Genomic DNA, 19,854 nt, shown 5'->3' with positions numbered 1-19,854 from the left:
CTACTGCGACTCGACCGGTGAAGGCCGAGGCCCCGAGGGCTCGGAGGAGAGCCTTTCAGTTGACTGCGGAGGAGGTCCGCGCTGCGCCCGATGTTGTGGCAGGTATGCTGTAATTCATGTAATTATTTTTTTTATGTCGAGATGTTATGCTTATGTTATTATATGCGTAGGTACTTTCCTTGTGAACTCTGTGCCTGCCTTAGTGTTATTTGACTCGGGTGCGAGTAGGTCCTTTGTATCTTTAGCCTTTAGTCAACATATCAGCGTTAGTCGTGAGTCGTTGAGTCGACCTTTGAGAGTTTCTATAGCTGACGAGAGAGTAATTTGTGCCACGGAGGTTCTTCGGGGATGTGTACTAGAGATTTTCGGGGTTGAATTCCCGATTGACCTGATTCCTATTGCGATGGGTGATGTCTGTGTCATTGTGGGCATGGACTGGTTGAGCCGATTCGGCGCTGTCATCGACTGTGAGCGTCAGCTGGTGACTATACGAGACCATAGTGGGGGAGTTCTTTCGGTGTACGGCGAGGGTACCCGTTCGGGATCTGCTTTTTGTTCGGCCGCTAGGGCGAGGCAGTGTCTACAGCAGGGCTGTAAGGGTTTTGTGTCATATGTGATGGATACGCGGGAGGTTTCCGAGAGACCGAAGTCAGTTGAGGAGGTCCCTGTGGTGCGTGAGTTTCCAGATGTTTTCCCCGAGGAGCTGCCGGGAGTACCTCCTGTGAGGCAAGTAGAGTTTGGTATCGATCTGGTTCCGGGGGCCACGCCTATTGCTAAGGTGCCTTATCGTCTTGCACCTCCAGAGATGCAAGAGTTGTCCTCGCAGCTCCAGGAGTTGCTGGGGAAGGGATTCATTCGGCCGAGCAGCTCGCCGTGGGGAGCACCTATTCTGTTCGTCAAGAAGAAGGATGGTTCACACCAGATGTGCATTGATTACCGGGAGTTGAACAAGTTGACGGTCAAGAACCGTTACCCGTTACCGAGGATCGATGATTTATTCGATCAGTTGCAGGGAGCATCTTGGTTTTCCAAGATCGATCTGAGATCAGGGTACCATCAGGTGAGAGTGCGGGAGGAGGATGTCCAGAAGACAGCGTATAGGACGCGGTATGGGCATTATGAGTTTGTGGTGATGCCTTTCGGGCTCACCAATGCCCCGGCTGTGTTCATGGATCTCATGAACAGGGTATGCAGGCCGATGTTGGATCGGTCAGTGATTGTATTTATCGACGACATTCTGGTGTATTCGAGATCGAGAGAGCAGCATGAGAAGCATTTGAGAGAGGTCCTTGAGGTATTGAGGTCGGAGAAGCTTTACGCAAAGTTCTCCAAATGTGACTTCTGGTTGCAGGAGGTCCAATTTCTAGGACATGTTGTTAATCAGAAAGGGATATTGGTCGATCCGGCCAAGGTTGAGGCGGTGATGAGTTGGGAGGTGCCGAAGTCACCCTCTGAGATCAGGAGCTTCCTTGGGTTGGCAGGGTATTATCGGAGATTCATTAAGGACTTCTCCAAGATCGCAGTGCCACTCACCAGATTGACCCGGAAGGGTGTTGCATTCTCATGGGGACCCGAGCAGCAGACCTCCTCTGAGACACTTCGCCAGAGGTTGTGCGAAGCCCCGGTATTAGCTCTCCCGGAAGGGATGGAAGATTTTGTAGTATATTGCGACGCATCGATTTCGGGACTGGGTGCAGTGTTGATGCAGAGGGGTCATGTGATAGCTTATGCGTCGAGGCAGCTGAAGCCTCATGAGGCGAGATATCCCACGCATGATTTAGAGTTGGGGGCAGTAGTGTTCGCACTCAAGATTTGGCGTCACTACCTGTATGGGGTTCGATGTACGATATACACGGACCATAAGAGCTTGAAGTATTTGATGGATCAGCCCAACTTAAATATGCGTCAGAGGAGGTGGTTGGATGTGGTCAAGGATTATGATTGTGAGATCCTGTACCACCCAGGCAAGGCTAATGTGGTAGCCGACGCGTTGAGCCGCAGGGCGGAGAGCACTCCATTGCGAGATGTATGCTTGAGACTGACTGTGATGACTCCAGTATTGGATGCTATTCGTGGGGCGCAGGCTGAGGCTGTGCGACCAGAGATACAGAAGAAAGAGCGGGTCGTTGGGTTAATTTCAGAGTTCGTTAAGGATGGACGAGGGCTTCTGACGTTTCAGGGTCGGATCTGGGTACCGTTCGTGGGCGGTACGCGTGTTACTTTGATGGAAGAGGCTCATAGATCAAAATTCTCGATCCATCCCGGTGCCACGAAGATGTATTTGGATTTGAGGAAAGAGTATTGGTGGCCCTGTATGAAGAGGGACGTTGCATGGTTCGTTGAGAGGTGCTTGACCTGCCGTAGGGTTAAGGTCGAGCACCAGAGACCGCATGGCAAGTTACAGCCATTGGAGATCCCCGAGTGGAAGTGGGAACAGATCACTATGGATTTCATCACCAAATTGCCAAGGACTGCCAGGGGAGTTGATGCAATTTGGGTGATTGTGGATAGGTTGACGAAGAGTGCACACTTCCTTGCCATCAGCGAGAGTTCTTCAGCGGAGAAATTGGCGGAGATATATGTGAGAGAAGTAGTATCTCGGCATGGAGTGCCGATCTCGATTGTTTCAGACCGTGATGTGCGCTTCACTTCCAGGTTCTGGAAGAAATTTCATGAGGAGCTGGGTACTAAATTGCATTTTAGTACCGCATACCATCCCCAGACAGACGGTCAGAGCGAGCGGACGATTCAGACGCTGGAAGACATGCTTCAAGTGTGTGTGTTAGACTTCGGGGGTAGCTGGGATGCGTATTTACCCTTGGCAGAGTTTTCCTACAACAACAGCCATCATTCGAGCATTGGTATGCCACCTTTTGAGCTGTTGTATGGTAGGAGGTGTCGGACCCCCATTTGCTGGGGAGAGGTGGGACAGAGAGTGATGGGCAGCACAGAGATCGTGCTTCAGACGACAGAGCAGATTCAGCAAGTTAGACAGAGGTTATTGACCGCCCAGAGCCGACAGAAGAGTTATGCAGACAGGCGCCGATCCGAGCTTGAGTTTCAAGTTGGCGACTTCGTTCTCCTGAAGGTCTCTCCTTGGAAAGGAGTGATACGATTCAGGAAGAGGGGCAAGTTGGGGCCCCAGTATATTGGGCCATTTCGTGTGATTGCAAGGATAGGCCGGGTAGCCTATCGGTTGGAGTTGCCAGCGAAGTTGGGACAGATCCACGACACTTTTCATGTGTCGCAATTGAGGAAGTGCATAGCCGATGAGTCGGCAGTGGTTCCATTGGAGGATATTCAGGTGGATGCGAGCTTGAATTATGTTGAGAGACCAGTGGCCATCAGGGATCGAAAGATCAAGGTTCTGAGGAACAAGGAGGTACCTCTGGTGTTGGTCCAGTGGCAACACCGGAAGGGATCGGAAATGAATTGGGAGCCGGAACGTGAAATGCGGGAGCAGCATCCGGAGCTATTTTCAGAGTGAGACTTCGAGGGCGAAGTCTAATCCTAGTGGGGAAGAGTTGTAACAACCCGAAATCTCAAGTATTGTTAAATTATGTTTTTGGGGTGATTTAAGAGGGGACTCGGCGAGTTGGAGCCTAGACTCGCCGAGTAGGATCGCAGACTTGGTCGCGGGATCGCGACTGGACTCGACGAGTCCAGATATGGACTCGGCGAGTCTACGCTGTTTAGCGAAAACCCTAACCGTTCAGGTTTGGGACGTATAAAAAGGACTCATTGGCCGTCATTGTTCATTTTAGCCTTCTGAGAAGAACCCTAAACCGATTGTGTGCATCTGGAGCAAGGATTATAGGCCATTGTTGATTATAAAAGAGTTGTTGTGTAAGGAAGAGAAGGGATTGGCTAAAGGAACAGCAAGGGAGTCACATTCTGAGGATTGGGGACACAGAGAATACATCATCCAGGTAAGAATTCGTGTATACTCTGCTATGTTGATGTGATTATGGAATTAGGGTTTATGGAACCCTTTTTGTGAATAGATTGAATGTTACCCTAGTCCCCTAATTGATCGTAACCCTGTATTGGGACCTTTGGAGGTCCAGAATGTCCCATGTCTGTGCATTTCGGGAATTGATGAAGGTTTTGGATTGGAATCCTTATGCCTTAGGTCAAAATGTAAATTATGAATCATATGGTGTATCATGAGCAACGAAATGAGGACTTTACGTGATGGATCAGCCTAGGAAGGCCAGACCTAGGAAGGGTCAAAGCAGTTCTGACCTTAGGATGCAGTTTGAGCGGTTGCATGGCATGGACTCGCCGAGTTCGATGAACAGACTCGGCGAGTAGCTTGAAGATTAACTGGGACTCGTCGAGTTGTTCTTCAGACTCGGCGAGTTGAGTCGGGGTGGCCCCGCGATTCTTCCAGGAGTAACTCGTCGGGTCAAGGAGGATACTCGATGAGTAGAAAGGGAATCTCAGAGAATTGGAGGACGTCTAGACTCGCCGAGTCGCCATGGCACTCGCCGAGTTCGGTCGAGTTGACCGTTGACCATTGACCGTTGACCAGAGTTGACCTAAGTCTGACTTCTTAGGGATAGTCACACTTAGAAGGTGTAAGTGTTAATGAGAGTTATGTGATGTTATAGGGAGGTTGTAGCTCGTCGGATTGTGCACGAGTGATTTCAGGATTTGCTAGCTTTCAGCATTCACGAGGTGAGTCTTCTCACTATACTGTACCCGGAAAGGTTTGACTGTGTGACCAGAAGGTTGGATATGATATATGATATGTATGCTATATGTGGTAAGTTATTTATTATATGTGCTATGTATGTCATGGGCCGGAAGGCGATTATATTATGGGCCGGAAGGCAATATGTTATGGGCCGGAAGGCAATATGCTGTGTGATGGATCGGAAGGTCGGCGTGGGTAGGACCGGAAGGTTTACGCAGCAGGGACGGAAGTCCCCTGAGACACAGGGACCGGAAGGTCAGGGCCTGGAAAGGCGTATGTGCGTAAGTTGTATATTGGGGAACTCACTAAGCATTTACGCTTACAGTTGTTATGTATATGTTTCAGGTACTAGCGAGGACCGTGGGAAGGCGCCGGCGTGATCGGTACACACTGGAGAATGTTTTTATGATCTTTGGATTTGGACAATTTGTATTTGACATGACACTTAAATTATTTATGCCTTGTTTTGAATGGAAACACTTTATTTTTTTAAAATGAAAAATTTGTTTGAAAATTTGCGTTGTTACACCTCTACTCGACAAGTTGGGCCTTCCAACTCGTTGAGTCGCCCTTGAAACATGACTCTTGTGGACCTTTAACTGATATTAGGAAATCAGGATGTTACAGTGGTGCTCAAGAGCAACACTATTGATTCAACAGGTGCGTGGAAGGCTGCTAACCACATAGTGTTGGAATAGTGTCTAAGGCTGTAACTATATCCGGTTGTGCATGGTCCTTTTGGGTTGCCTTCACCATAACAACTTGATAGGATGATTTATTAAGAGAGAATAAATATTATTAATATATTATGGGAATAATATAATGAATAATATATTTGTTATTTGATTAATATAAGTCATAGAATTAATTAGAATTAATTTGGTGACTTAAAGAGATTAATTAAATAAAGGGGTATAAACTGTCAATTGTTTGATAGTTAAGCTTTAAACTGTAAATCCATTTGGATATACTATGGACGAATTCTAAGAGGATTAGGATAGCTAAAATCGTCCATTAGAGTTATCTAGGAATGGATTTGGATAGCCTTAAGAGAAGATTATCTGATAGGGACTTATCTGTAATCCTTAAGGAGTCTACAAGTATAAATAGACCCCATGGCTGATGGAATTCGACACTTGACCTAAAGTAAGGAACCTCTGGTCGAAATTCCTTCCCTCTCCTCTCTCCCAAATCATCCTCCTTGCTTTGGTGTTTGTAAGCCATTAGAGGAGTGACATTTGTGACTCTAGAAGCTCCAAGACCTCAAGATCAACAAGGAACTCAAAGGTATGATTCTAGATCTGTTTCAATGTCCTTGTTTAACCTAATTAGTAATTAGAAGTCTTGGATTCAAAGCATGTTTATTAGAAAGCCTAGATCCAAGCATTAGGGTTTTGCATGCGCACATAGGAAAGTTCTTATGGCTAAAACCCATCAGTGGTATCAGAGCCTAGCTTGGTTTTTCTGTAAATTGTTGCTTGATTAACTGAAACAAACCTGCAAAATTCGAATTTTTGGTTTCTGAGTCATGGACTCGGCAAGTCTCAAAGTGGACTCGGCGAGTAGGCCTGACTCGGCGAGTCCATTTGTGCACTCGACGAGTCCAGGCGTCAGGAATGGCCAGATTCGGGATTTCTTTGTGTTTATCTTATCTTAACTTACCATAAACTAATTAGATCAACATTAATTCGTTTTTCTGATAAATATAACTATTATCTTGATCTAGTTAAGGGTAATTATCAACTAATTAAATATTTAATTTCCTTATATGATAATTAATTAATTATTTTAATTATTTTGGTAATTATCTTAAAAAGAAATCTTGAATAAATCAAATATAGATAATTAGGATATTAATTGTTAATTGGAATTATTTGTTATTTGATCCTCCATGTTTTAAATGTTTAAAACCTACCCTCATGTTTTGAAATTTACTTTTGTGATTAAAAGTTTTAATTTAGACAACTTAAATTTCAAACCCTAGATTTTAAAAGTTTTAAAATACAACCCTATACTAATAAGATATTACTAGAATAATATATATATGTATAACTAAATGCTAGTCTTACCGTTAGTAGGCCTCATTCACGAAACCGATCTATAAGGTGGGTATAAGGTTGCGGCCTATAAAATGGCGCTTAATGGGTGTACACTCACACCCACCGCTTGCTTGATTGGTGGAGGGTCGTTAGCCGAACGGGTAGGATAGGGCAGCCTCATCCTCTCATTAAAAGTATAATAAGAAATACAAAGTAACTACACATATTTTAAAATTTCCCAATCCTAGTTACTTTAGGAAAAGTGAATTGATGCAATCCCATGAAATTACACTTTGCACCTTGCTAAGATGTTGGTGGAGCGTGTGTGGTTTACCGGCACACTAATTGGTTCTAAGCGAAGGTGGCAAAGGGTGATTCGTTGTTTATCATAGTTCGATGGAGCGTGTGTGGTTTACCGGCACGTCGAATAGGTGATTGTTACAATGAAGGCGCCATGTGAATTTGCATGGTAATTCACACCCGCTTTGTGATCCTCGGCATCCCAGTCACAAACAAGAGGGGCATATCGAGATTTAAACATGCCATTGAATAGTTTCAATGAATCTCATCCGAACCTAGGAATTCTCAAAAACACTTAGGACTAATAGTTTAAGTTTCGTGATGGAGAATTAGTGAATCGTCATTCACTTACCTTCAATTTATTTGCATGTTAGATTACGGCATCCCTTTTCTAGTATGTAAATGTTATTGTTGGATCCTAGCCCTAATTTTCTTATTGGGTGATAATTAGGGATTCTTATTCTAATCTATCTTTGTCCTTTTCTAATTGTAGATGTCGAACGCAAACAACGCTGCTGCTAGTTCTTTCACATTGATGAGCCTTTGCCAAAAGGTCACCTTCGATGGAACGAACTTTAGCGAATGGATAAGATACATTCGCACCATTGCTCGCTATGAGGACAAAGAGTATGTCCTTGATGAGAAGCTCGAGAAAATCAACACCGAAATCGCTACTCCAGCCGAAATCACCGCCTTTGAAACTCATGAGCGAGATGCAACGAAGGTACATTGCATCATGATCGCCACCATGAACTCCGAATTCCAAAAGTCCTACGAGGACATGTACCCGTACGAGATGCACCAAGACTTATTGGAAAGGTACCACCAAAACGCGAGACAAGAGAGGTACGAGATTTTCACTAACATGATTTCCGCGAAGATGGGTCATGGAGAATCTCTTACCGTGCACTTGCAAAAGATGCAAAGGTATGTCGACCGCCTTCGCAAGTTAAATGTTGACTTTGGTGAGGATTTGGCGATCGACATGGTGCTTCACTCTTTGCCTCCGATGTACAATCAATTTAGGATGACCTACCACATGAACAAAGAAGAGGTCACCCTAAGCAAGCTCCAAGGTCTCTTGAGGGTTGCTGAGAGCAATTTTAAAGACAAGTCTGTTGCACCTACTCCCAATCCGCCCGCTGCTCCTGTCTTGGCTATTGGACAAGGGAAGGGAAAGAAGAGGAAAGCTTCATCGAAGAACTATCGCAAGGTGAAAGCCCGAGATGGTGCCTCTTCTAGTGGGACCAAAGTTGATCCCGCCAAGCCCTGCTCTAACCCGAAGGAGGCAGAGTGTCACCACTGCCACAAGATAGGACATTGGAAGAGAAGCTGCCCGGATTACCTGCAAGCAATCAAAGAAGGAAAGATCAAGCCATCTTTCGCAGGTATATATACAATCAAATCTAACGATTCTAATCATGCTATTTCTTGGGTTCTTGATACCGGTTGTGGTTATCACATTTGTTCTAATGTGCAGGGACTAAGAAGAAGTAGGGATGTGGAGCAAGGAAGGATCAATCTAATCATGGGGAACAGAAGATCGTCGCCTGTAACCAAGATTGGAGTGTATTCCTTAGTGCTTAGGAATAGTTTAGTTTTAGATTTGAACAATTGTTGCTATTCGCCAGAAATGGCAAGAAACATCATTTCATTTCATGGTTTATTTAGACAAGGATTTAGATTTTCTTTTAATAATGAGAATGGTTCTATTTTGGCTTATCTAAATGGTGTCTTTTACTTTGAAGCTATACCATGTAATGGAATATATGAAACTGTTATGATTGTTGATGACTTTGGAAATGATGTTTTGAATATTGATTCTTCCACTAGTATGGATAAAGCTTCCTTGTGGCATTGCCGTCTTGGACATGTCAACAAGAAACGCATAGCCCAACTCCAAAAGGATGGAGTGTTGGAGTCATTCGACCTTAGGGAAGATGACACATGCGAGTCTTGTTTGCTTGGAAAGATGACTAAGTCGCCCTTCACAAGTACTTGTGAAAGGGGCGAGGGTCTATTGGACCTAATACATACCGATGTATGTGGACCGTTTAGATCAACCACGAAGGATGGGAACCGCTTCTATGTGACTTTTACCGATGACTATAGTAGATATGGGTATATCTACTTAATCAAGCAAAAGTCAGACACCTTTGAAAAGTTCAAAGAGTTCAAGAATGAAGTGGAGAATCAATTGGGCAGGAAAATCAAGATGCTTCGATCCGATCGAGGAGGAGAGTACCTAAGTCTTGAATTCCACGATTATCTCAAGGAGTGTGGAATAGTTTCGCAATTGACGCCTCCTAGGACACCGCAGTTAAATGGTGTGGCAGAAAGGCGTAATCGAACCTTATTGGATATGGTTCGCTCTATGATGAGTCGTGCTTCACTACCAATCTCTTTTTGGGGGTATGCCTTAGAGACTGCCGCCCATATCCTTAACCGAGTCCCTACTAAGAAGGTTGCCAAAACACCTCACGAGATGTGGACAGGGAAAGCTCCCTCGTTGGCACATATCAAGGTTTGGGGTTGCGAGGCTTTCGTAAGACGAGATACTCACGACAAGCTTGAACCTCGAAGTGAGCGATGTATTTTCATCGGCTACCCGCAGACATCCTTTGGATATCTCTTCTATAGACCGAAGGACAATGTTGTCTTCGTTGCGAGGAGAGGAGTTTTCCGAGAGCGAGAACTCATAAGCCAAGGAGACAGTGGGAGGCAAATCGAACTTGAAGAGATTCAAGAGTCGATGGATGAAGGAACCTCTACCGCTGGCGCTCAACCCGAGGAGGAAACTCCGGTTGAACCAATTGACGAATCCTTACCTCTTAGACGTTCCGATAGAGTTAGAGTTCATCCCCAGTTCTATGGCTTTCATATTACTACCGAAGGGGACACGTATATTAGTGATGGTACACTAGTAAATCTTGATGAACCTAATAGCTACAAGGAAGCCATGGCAGGCCCGGAGTCTGTAAAGTGGAAAGAGGCAATGGATAGCGAGATCCAATCCATGTATGATAGCCAAGTTTGGAATTTGGTTGATTACGTGCCCGGACGTAAGACCGTTGGGTGCAAATGGATCTTCAAGAAGAAGACCGACGTGGATGGGAACGTACACACATATAAAGCGCGATTGGTCGCGAAGGGCTTTACTCAAACTCCCGGAGTTGACTATGATGAGACCTTCTCACCAGTTGCGAAGATTAAATCTATTAGAGTGATGTTAGCAATTGCCGCATTTCATGATTATGAGATTTGGCAAATGGATGTCAAGACCGCTTTCCTTAACGGAAAGTTGGCTGAGGATGTTTACATGGCTCAGCCAGAGGGGTTTGTGGATCCGAAGCATCCGGATAAAGTGTGTAAGCTTGAGAAGTCCATTTATGGACTTAAGCAAGCATCTCGTAGATGGAATCTTTGTTTCGATGAGAAAGTCAAAGAGTTTGGATTTGTACGAAGCGAAGACGAATCTTGTGTATATGTCAAAGCCAGTGGGAGTATAGTAAGCTTCCTCGTTCTATATGTCGATGACATATTACTCATAGGAAACGACATCCCGACTCTGCAGGAGGTAAAGTCCTGGCTCGGGAAGTGTTTCGCTATGAAGGACCTCGGAGAGGCCTCTTACATTTTGGGAATAAGGATAATGAGAGAAAGAAGTAAGAGACTAATTGGACTTAGTCAGAATACTTACTTAGAGAAGGTACTAAAACGTTTTAGTATGGAAAACTCAAAGAAGGGAGAACTACCGATACAAAGTAATGCCAAATTGAGTAAGACTCAAAGTCCGAGTACCGAAGCTGAGATAGCAGAAATGAGCCAAGTACCATATGCTTCCGCAGTTGGCTCAATCATGTACGCTATGACTTGTACTCGCCCTGATGTAGCCTTCGCTTTGAGCATGGTTAGCAGATATCAAGGGAATCCTGGCAAAGCCCATTGGATAGCGGTGAAGAATATCCTTAAGTACCTTCGGAGGACGAAGGAATGGTTCTTAGTCCTCGGAGGAAGTGATGACTTGAAGGTGCGAGGGTATAGTGACGCCAGTTTTCAAACCGACAGGGACAACTACCGTTCGCAGTCGGGCTGGGTCTTTACCCTAAATGGAGGAGCAGTGACATGGAAAAGTTCCAAGCAGGAAACCGTAGCTGATTCAACGTGCGAATCAGAGTACATTGCAGCGAGCGAAGCGTCGAAGGAGGCAATATGGCTAAAGAACTTCATCGGTGATCTTGGAGTCGTACCTGCCATAAAGGAGCCAATGGAGATTTTCTGTGATAACGAAGGTGCGGTTGCCTTAACCAAGGAACCGAGGGATCATGGTAGATCAAGGCATATCGACAGAAAGTATCACTTCATTAGACATCGTGTAGAAGAAGGACAACTCGTAGTTAAGAGGATATCATCAGAAAATAACCCAGCAGATCCGCTTACGAAGGGACTGAGTAGGGTTAAGCACTTGCAGCATGCTAGGAGTATTGGGCTGAAGGATGATATTAGCATAGATTAGATAGTATTAGAAACGTGTAATAGATAAATGTAATTGACATTTGATGATTAAATAAAGGAGTTTTATTTATGAGTAATGTTACTATCTTATGTTAATTGTTTAGCTATTGTTTCACTTTGCATGTTTTGACTTCCAGAATAATTGAGGTTATTAGGAATAATCGAATTATTCAATTGGTCCACAATCGTTCATATGTTGGAAGTAGATATGAAAGAAGATTGTCGTGAATTGGTGTGTAGAATGTCTAAATGATGTTAGACATAGCAAAGGATTGCTGCAACGTTCATGAGTGCTTGTGAACTAGTGTTGAGCATTGGAATAAACCCGCGCTTGCTGGAATCACCTTATGGAATAAGATATAAAAGGTGATCGCAAGACGATAATATCATATAGTCTTAAAACCTAGATATATGGTTTATTATTTTTTAATTGATTGTACATTGATAATACGAAAACGCATCAGTAACTTGGTGTTATAAAACGTATTGTTGTGTATAGTAGGTAAATGAATAAGTAAATGCATATAAGTCGAAGTTTATCTGTAACTTTTATCTAATAAGGTAAAAGCGATATCTCGGCCGCTCGATGATTTGATTTGACTTATGTGCCGGGCCCGGTCAGAACTGAATTGATGTGTTCGATTAAGTTCTATGTCAAATAAATCAGAGATCGAGAAACCTAAATGCTTGACTAACCATTCCATAGGATTGTCAGCATGATATCTAACAGAGGACTGTACGTTCCCTTATCTAAAGGACAAGATTGATTAGATCAGAGTTGACAGCGTCTTTGAGAGCTACGATTCCAAACCAAATTGTACTTGTATAGTTACTAGACTTATCCAAGTGGGAGACTGTTGGAATAGTGTCTAAGGCTGTAACTATATCCGGTTGTGCATGGTCCTTTTGGGTTGCCTTCACCATAGCAACTTGATAGGATGATTTATTAAGAGAGAATAAATATTATTAATATATTATGGGAATAATATAATGAATAATATATTTGTTATTTGATTAATATAAGTCATAGAATTAATTAGAATTAATTTGGTGACTTAAAGAGATTAATTAAATAAAGGGGTATAAACTGTCAATTGTTTGATAGTTAAGCTTTAAATTGTAAATCCATTTGGATATACTATGGACGAATTCTAAGAGGATTAGGATAGCTAAAATCGTCCATTAGAGTTATCTAGGAATGGATTTGGATAGCCTTAAGAGAAGATTATCTGATAGGGACTTATCTGTAATCCTTAAGGAGTCTACAAGTATAAATAGACCCCATGGCTGATGGAATTCGACACTTGACCTAAAGTAAGGAACCTCTGGTCGAAATTCCTTCCCTCTCCTCTCTCCCAAATCATCCTCCTTGCTTTGGTGTTTGTAAGCCATTAGAGGAGTGACATTTGTGACTCTAGAAGCTCCAAGACCTCAAGATCAACAAGGAACTCAAAGGTATGATTCTAGATCTGTTTCAATGTCCTTGTTTAACCTAATTAGTAATTAGAAGTCTTGGATTCAAAGCATGTTTATTAGAAAGCCTAGATCCAAGCATTAGGGTTTTGCATGCGCACATAGGAAAGTTCTTATGGCTAAAACCCATCACATAGATCCGACAAAAGAGTTATTCAGTTCGACATAGGTCTGATCTTGAGTTCCAGGTTAAGGACTATGTATTTATTAAGGTGTCACCATGAAAGGGTGTCATTTGGTTTAGGAAGTAGGGCAAGTTGGACATTAGGTTTATTAGACCCTTCATGGTGTCAGCTCGGGTGGGAATGGTTGCCTACCAATTGGATCTACCCAAGGAGTTGAATTAGATTCATTGCATTGTTCATGTTTCTTAGTTGAGATTGCGTATTATAGACGAGATATCCATCGTTCCGTTGGATGATATTCAGGATGAAGAACACCTGAAATATGTTAAGAAACCAATCGTTATTCTAAACACGAAGACGAAGACCTTGTGCAACAACGTAGTGGGTTTGGTAAAGATAAAGTGGTAGCACTGAAAGGGTTCCCAGTGGACTTATGAACCGAAGGAAGAGATGCTCGAGCATTACCTAGAGTTATTTACCAGATTATATTTTAAGGACAAAATTTGAGTCAAGCGGGGGAGAATTATAACATCTCTATCCTAGGTATACATGTTTTTACTTTTCTACATTATGATTTTTGGGATTTTATCGCACCACGACACATAACACGTCATTAAGTGGTGGTACAACCTGTTCGTCAATACAATATAGTGGGGGCTGAGATTAAAACCCTAGGCCTCGGGACTTAGGCCTTATTTAAAGGCTCTAACTTCTAGGCTTAACTCATTTGGCAGTCCCCATCCTCTGAGAACGATAATCTCTCAAACCCTAGCACCCATAAGTGTATTTTGAGTGTTTAAGCTTCTTTTAGTGAAGATTGAAGAAAGAAGGAGTCCCTCTTGTTACTTAAGAGCGTTGTTCCAACTTAGATCCATCATCTTCATCTTGTTTCTAGTCATTAGAATGTATAAATCTTCTAACTTGACCATTACTTTAGTAGATCTAGTTTGTCACTTTTATGAGCTTTTTGTCCGTTATCCTTGTGTTCTTGGGGATTAGGGAACTCTAGGACCTTATGGTTGCATTATGTTTCTTATAGACTTGATTTATGTAACAAAACCAAGTCCACAAGCTTCCTATTTTAATCATGCACTTGAAAGAACCATCTTGGATAAACCTTGGACTTAGGGTTGTAGATTTTAGATCATTGTGATGTTTAAGTGAATAAAGTTGTAAACTTTATCCATTTACACCCTTAGATGAATGAGATTTGAGCTTTTGAGCTTTGGAGTTTAAAGTTTAATGGCTTAATCAATTAAGCTATTTTAGACACTCACCACAGCATAGTGAGTGGTTAGGCGCACGGCAATAACAAGTTTCGGTCGCGTCTATTGTGTCGTCTAGTCGCCACGCTGCGACCATGGTGCTGGCCACGGCGTGGTGGTCTGACCATTGACCTTAACCATTGAACATTGACTTTTTGACCGGTTTGACTGTTGGTCAAACTTAGGGATTTTGAGTAATAGATTGAGGTTTAACCTCTAATAGGTTAGGAGTTTTGTATAGCGGTTTGGCGAGTCGGTAAGTGTTGATATTTTAGCATGTGTTCAGGTGAGTTTTCTCATTATACTTTACACTACAATATGTATCATTGTGTGTTAGGATGGTGTTATGTTGTAGTGATCTATTAGACCGGTAGACTAGTTTAGACAGTTACATGTGTTGTTGGATTATTGTTGATTATCTCTTATATATATATATATATATATATATATATATATATATATATATATATATATATATATATATATATATATATATATATATATATGAGTAAATTACTGAAATCGTCCTTATGGTTTGGTCAAAACTGCACGTTTGGTCCCTAACTTTTTTTTTGCACTCGGATCGTCCTTGTTGTTTGATTTTGTTGAGTTTTTCGTCTATATGGTTTGGTCAGAATTGCACGTTTGGTCCCTTACTTTACGTATATAAGGGACGAAAAACGCAACAAAATCAAACCACATGAACGATCCAAGTGCAAAAAAAAAAAGTTAGGGACCAAGTGTAATTTTGACTAAACCATAGGTACGATTTCAGTAATTTACTCTCTCTCTCTCTCTCTCTCTATATATATATATATATATATATATATATATATATATATATGTGTGTGTGTGTGTGTGTGTGTGTGTGTGTGTGTGTGTGTGTGAACATATATTTTGGCAAGTTAAGGACGATCCAACTTTGTACCGAAGATCATGATTCTTGCGGGGGAGGGTGGGGGGGGGGGGGGGGGGGGGGGACTTTTTGCTGAAGGTCAGTGGCGGACTAGCTTATGTTGAAGACTGAAAAGGAGGGGAGGGCCAGCCTTGGGCTGAAGGCCAATATTTGCATCTATTGTGCGATGTATAGTATTTTGGGGAACTCTAATTTTTGTCTTACAGTTATGGATAAAATGTTTAAGATACTTCTGAGGATCATGGAAAAGCAAATGCATGACTCTATATGTTCATCAACATCTTTTATGTTTGAGATTGTGCATTGTTAAGATATTTGATTTTTGGGTTTATGTTTTTGGAGAAATGGTTTTATGGATGATGAGTTTTATGTAAATGACTTTTATCTTATTTTAAAAATTAAAAAATTTACTATGAACAATTGGAAGGTTACACTGCAGCCTCAATAACAGCAATAGATATGACCCCGGACACCATAGTTGCTCAACGAAAAAGGGCAAAATACAAGTAATAACAATGCACTATTTTCTTCTCTATTGCATTTTTGCAGCATTGCGTATTTGATAAATTTTTTTATTAGACATTGTACTTCAAAAAGTCTTCATCTATGGCATTCTACTAAAAAGACTTTCCCCCTACTTTGACCGTATAATAAAGGAAAGAAACGAATTGAAGCTATACCATATATATATATATAGTATTGTAATTTAATTATTTGTAAAAGTGGCAAGATTTAGCATTGCATTTTAGTAAATAAGTTGAACACCCTTCAAAGCATGTGAAGCATGACTTAACCAGTTAACCCCCTAGTTTTTATTAACTTTCGTATTTTTTTATCTATATGCTTTCAAGTAAAGAGCAATACTTGCATAAAAAATATAGCAAGAAATAAACTATATTTTACTATCGATGAATACCTAAGTTTATATAGTATATTTCAATCATATTATATTCACTGTCACTTTGAAGAATGTTTTATATGAACCCAATGTTCTGGTTATCTTAAACTCTCATTTTGTCAAACCATAAGTTAGTCCTAAATGTCGGCGCTAAAGTTATGTTATTAAGAAATAATGGAAAATTGATCAGGAAAATGTATTATTTAATGGAACTAGACTATACTTGATATTATTGGATAAGTATTTATAGAAGCAGACAGCATTAAACAATATTTTTATTGGATAATTAAATTTTAGAACGTTGAAGTTCTAACATCTGACCAAACAATACCATGATATTATTGGATAATTAAATGTTATAACTTTGGAGTTGTAACGCTAACCAACTTATATGTTGTTCAAAAAAATAAATAAAAGATCCATGGTTCTAAAGATTTTAAGTTCATTGCTTAGATGCAATTTAAAGAAGGATGCAAAAATAATAAAACAAGAAAACAAGTTACCCCACCCACTCTCTTGGCCCACTTGCCTCCGAACCCCATATGTTCAATGAACTTGTTGAGGTATCCAAATCAAATGATTACAAACATAATATTACACTCCTAATCATGTTCCGATGGAAAATCGAATGATTATTAATTAGTCTTGCCAATCATGCTTTACGGGCATAAGGGAAAGAGGCGTTTTCCTAACAACAATCAGGGATCCTACCTCTTCCATGTCCAGTTCCTCGTTCTTCATTCCATTTGGAAGTTGCCAATCAAAAGAGTAAAAAAGATTTGCAATCGTATATTCTACAATCTGAGTAGCAACGCTTGCCGCTGGACAGGCTCTTCTGCCCCCTCCAAATGGAATCATCTCACTACGATCCAACTCAAGGTTTTCTAAGCGCTCAGGATTGAAGATGGATGCACTCTCTGTCCAGACTTTTGGATCTCTTCCTATCCCCCATGCATTTATCAACACTCTTGTCCCTGGGAAGATGTCGTACCCACCAATCTGACAATGCTTTACGCATTCTCTTGTAAGCAAGAACGGAACAGTCGAATGCAATCTTAACGCCTCTTTCACCACCAGTTTTAAGTATGGCATATTTGCAACATCTGCTTCCTCAACACTTGATTTTCTCCCAACGCATCTTCGAATTTCTTCCTGTAGCTTTTGCATCACTCTAGGGTTTTTAATAATCTCAGACATCGTCCACACCATTGTCGTGGTAGTTGTGTCAATTGCTCCATTAAGCACATTCTGATAGGTTGAAGATCACAAGAGTTAGCTTACATTTATATGCTAACTTTTTTAAAAAACAATACTAATAATGCATGAAACGAAGAACCAGTATACGACTCTAAAACGGAAACTTAAAAAGTTTTTTTTTACCATTAAAAGGGCTTTCATTTCGTTTGTAGTCAACTGAGACCTGCATGCATCAACCATATCTTTTTCATGGTCACTTGTTCCGGTATGATCAATATGCTCATCAAGAACCATTTGAAGAAAGGCGTCGAAATTACTGAAAGTCTTTTCTAGCCTCCGATTAAACCCAAGTAGTTCGTCTAATATCAACCCCAATCTACCTGGATAAATATCCGAAACAGAACCACAAAGAGAGATTACCAGATCATCAAGCATCTCTTTTAATTTTTTACCTCTAAACGTCTCTTCTCTATAGCTCTTACCCACTGCAACCTTGCTAACAATGTCGGTTACAAGATGAAAGAGCCTCTCATCTAGGTCAATGGTAGTATTCAGTGATGAAAAAGAATCAAGCATGCCCTTGACCTCAGTGTCTACCACTTTTTTGAACAATCTACTCCTCTTAGAACCTAAGAACTCGGTTACCAAAACCCTTCGCATCTCCTTCCATTGTTCAGCATGAGGGGAGAAAGCAACGTCCATGTAGTCGAAGGTTAGTCGTTTGAAACCCTTGGAACGTGGACGATTACAAAGTATCTGATCGTGGGTTTTTAAGGCCTGGTTTGCAAATTCACTGGAGGAGATGATGACGTATGGTGTGGCACCTAAATGGACAGTCATAATAGGGCCGTATTTTCGGGAGACTTTCCATAGGATTTGATGGAAGTTTTTACCTATCACTTGATGCAAGTTTCCAATTATCGGAAGCTTAGGAGGGCTAGGGGGAAGGTTAGGGGCAGCCTTGGATGTTTTCATCCATCGAAGAGCATATATGAAGATAGAAGAAAAAAAGAGAATTGAAAATAGCGATGAAGGGAAGAAAGTGAAGATATCCATGTCAATGGTTTTTCTCTTTGTTGTGTTTGTTTGTTTGGCTATCGTATCCAACTCCATTTATAATGGAGCCTAAGATGACAATCAATCAACCTCACTTTAAAATAAAAAAGGTTAGATGACCGGTCGCCGTCTTGTACAATGTTGAATATGTGAATATGTTGACTATGTTTTGTAATTTAGTATCAGTTGTATTGTTTTGGCACCACAAAGTTGAATCTTTATATTTTTAATAGATATAAAATCATACTAATTGAGTATTGCTTGGAAGTTGCCACCACAAAGTTGATTGAAGGGTGGATATATTGTTTATTGTATATAATAACAGAGGCGTTGTGGTACAGTTAAGAGTCAAAATCGTAAATCTTACCGCATGTGAGTTTTGAATATTTTTTAAATCAAAAACTGCATGATATATGTTCACAACGGTATTTTGTTGTGCGGTTTGATGCCAGCATTTTATTCAATTTGGTTGTGGTTTGTACGGTTTGATGAGTTGCTCAACGTTATATCTATCAAAATACCAAAAAGCCGAGCCGTTTAAAAAATTGATTGTTTTCGTTTTATAAAAACAAATATTTTTTTTTTAAATAAAATGTTTTTAATAAATTGTGATTAATGTTGCTATAGTTTTGTAAGTATCATTGTTCTTTTTTATATTGACGGTATAATTGTTATATTCTTGTAAACTATGAGATCTTAATCTAATAGTGATTTATTGTTATGTTATAAATAGTTGGTTATCATATTCTCACTTTGTAAGAAAGTTATTTATATACATCGTTTCTAAATTGTGATTTGAAGTTATAACAACAATAACAATATAAAACATGTGCTGCGGTGCGACTTGAACCGATAAAATGACCAACCACAAACAACACCATAAAATTCTAAACCGAGTTATGCGGTGTAGATTGTTTATGCGGTTTCTTGCACACCCCTAAATAAGGTTGTTGTATATCAAAAAAATCTTAATATTTTTGGTCATTTAATGAAATAGTTTAATTATATATATATATATAGATATATATATATATATATATATATATATATATATATATATATATATATATATATATATATATATATTAAAAGTCCTAAAAACTGGTAAAAGTTTGAATTTTTATCATTTTTTTCGGTTCAGCCTAACAGATTAATTTGAAACTATTTCATAAACTAACCCAAAAATTAAAAGTTTTCTTCAAAAATTAAAATATTGAGACTATTTCCTAAATGACCCAAAATATATATGAAAAATGTTTTATATATTATCACACCTTAAGAAACGTTTTTAAAGTTCTTTATTCATTTAAACATATTTATACTTATTATTTAATACATGTATAAAAAATATTTAAATAAAAAAATTAAACA

General features: G+C 40.5%; 1 protein-coding gene across 1 annotated transcript; it reads right to left on the bottom strand.

Moving 5' to 3' along the window:
• Positions 1 to 16,652: 16,652 nt before the first annotated feature.
• LOC111891421 (eupatolide synthase) lies at positions 16,653 to 18,555 on the bottom strand. Its single transcript, XM_023887473.3, has 2 exons — positions 17,611 to 18,555; positions 16,653 to 17,478 (listed from the first exon to the last, which is right to left on the bottom strand). Exons 1-2 carry the CDS (start codon positions 18,538 to 18,540, stop codon positions 16,870 to 16,872), a joined length of 1,539 nt encoding a protein of 512 aa, XP_023743241.2. The 5' UTR covers positions 18,541 to 18,555; the 3' UTR covers positions 16,653 to 16,869.
• Between the last annotated feature and the right edge of the window lie 1,299 nt (positions 18,556 to 19,854).

Source organism: Lactuca sativa, chromosome 6 (genome assembly GCF_002870075.4).
Source record: "Lactuca sativa cultivar Salinas chromosome 6, Lsat_Salinas_v11, whole genome shotgun sequence".
NCBI lineage: Eukaryota > Viridiplantae > Streptophyta > Magnoliopsida > Asterales > Asteraceae > Lactuca > Lactuca sativa.
The sequence above is the reverse complement of the archived record's forward strand: the minus strand, read 5'-3'. Positions and strand labels throughout refer to the sequence as shown.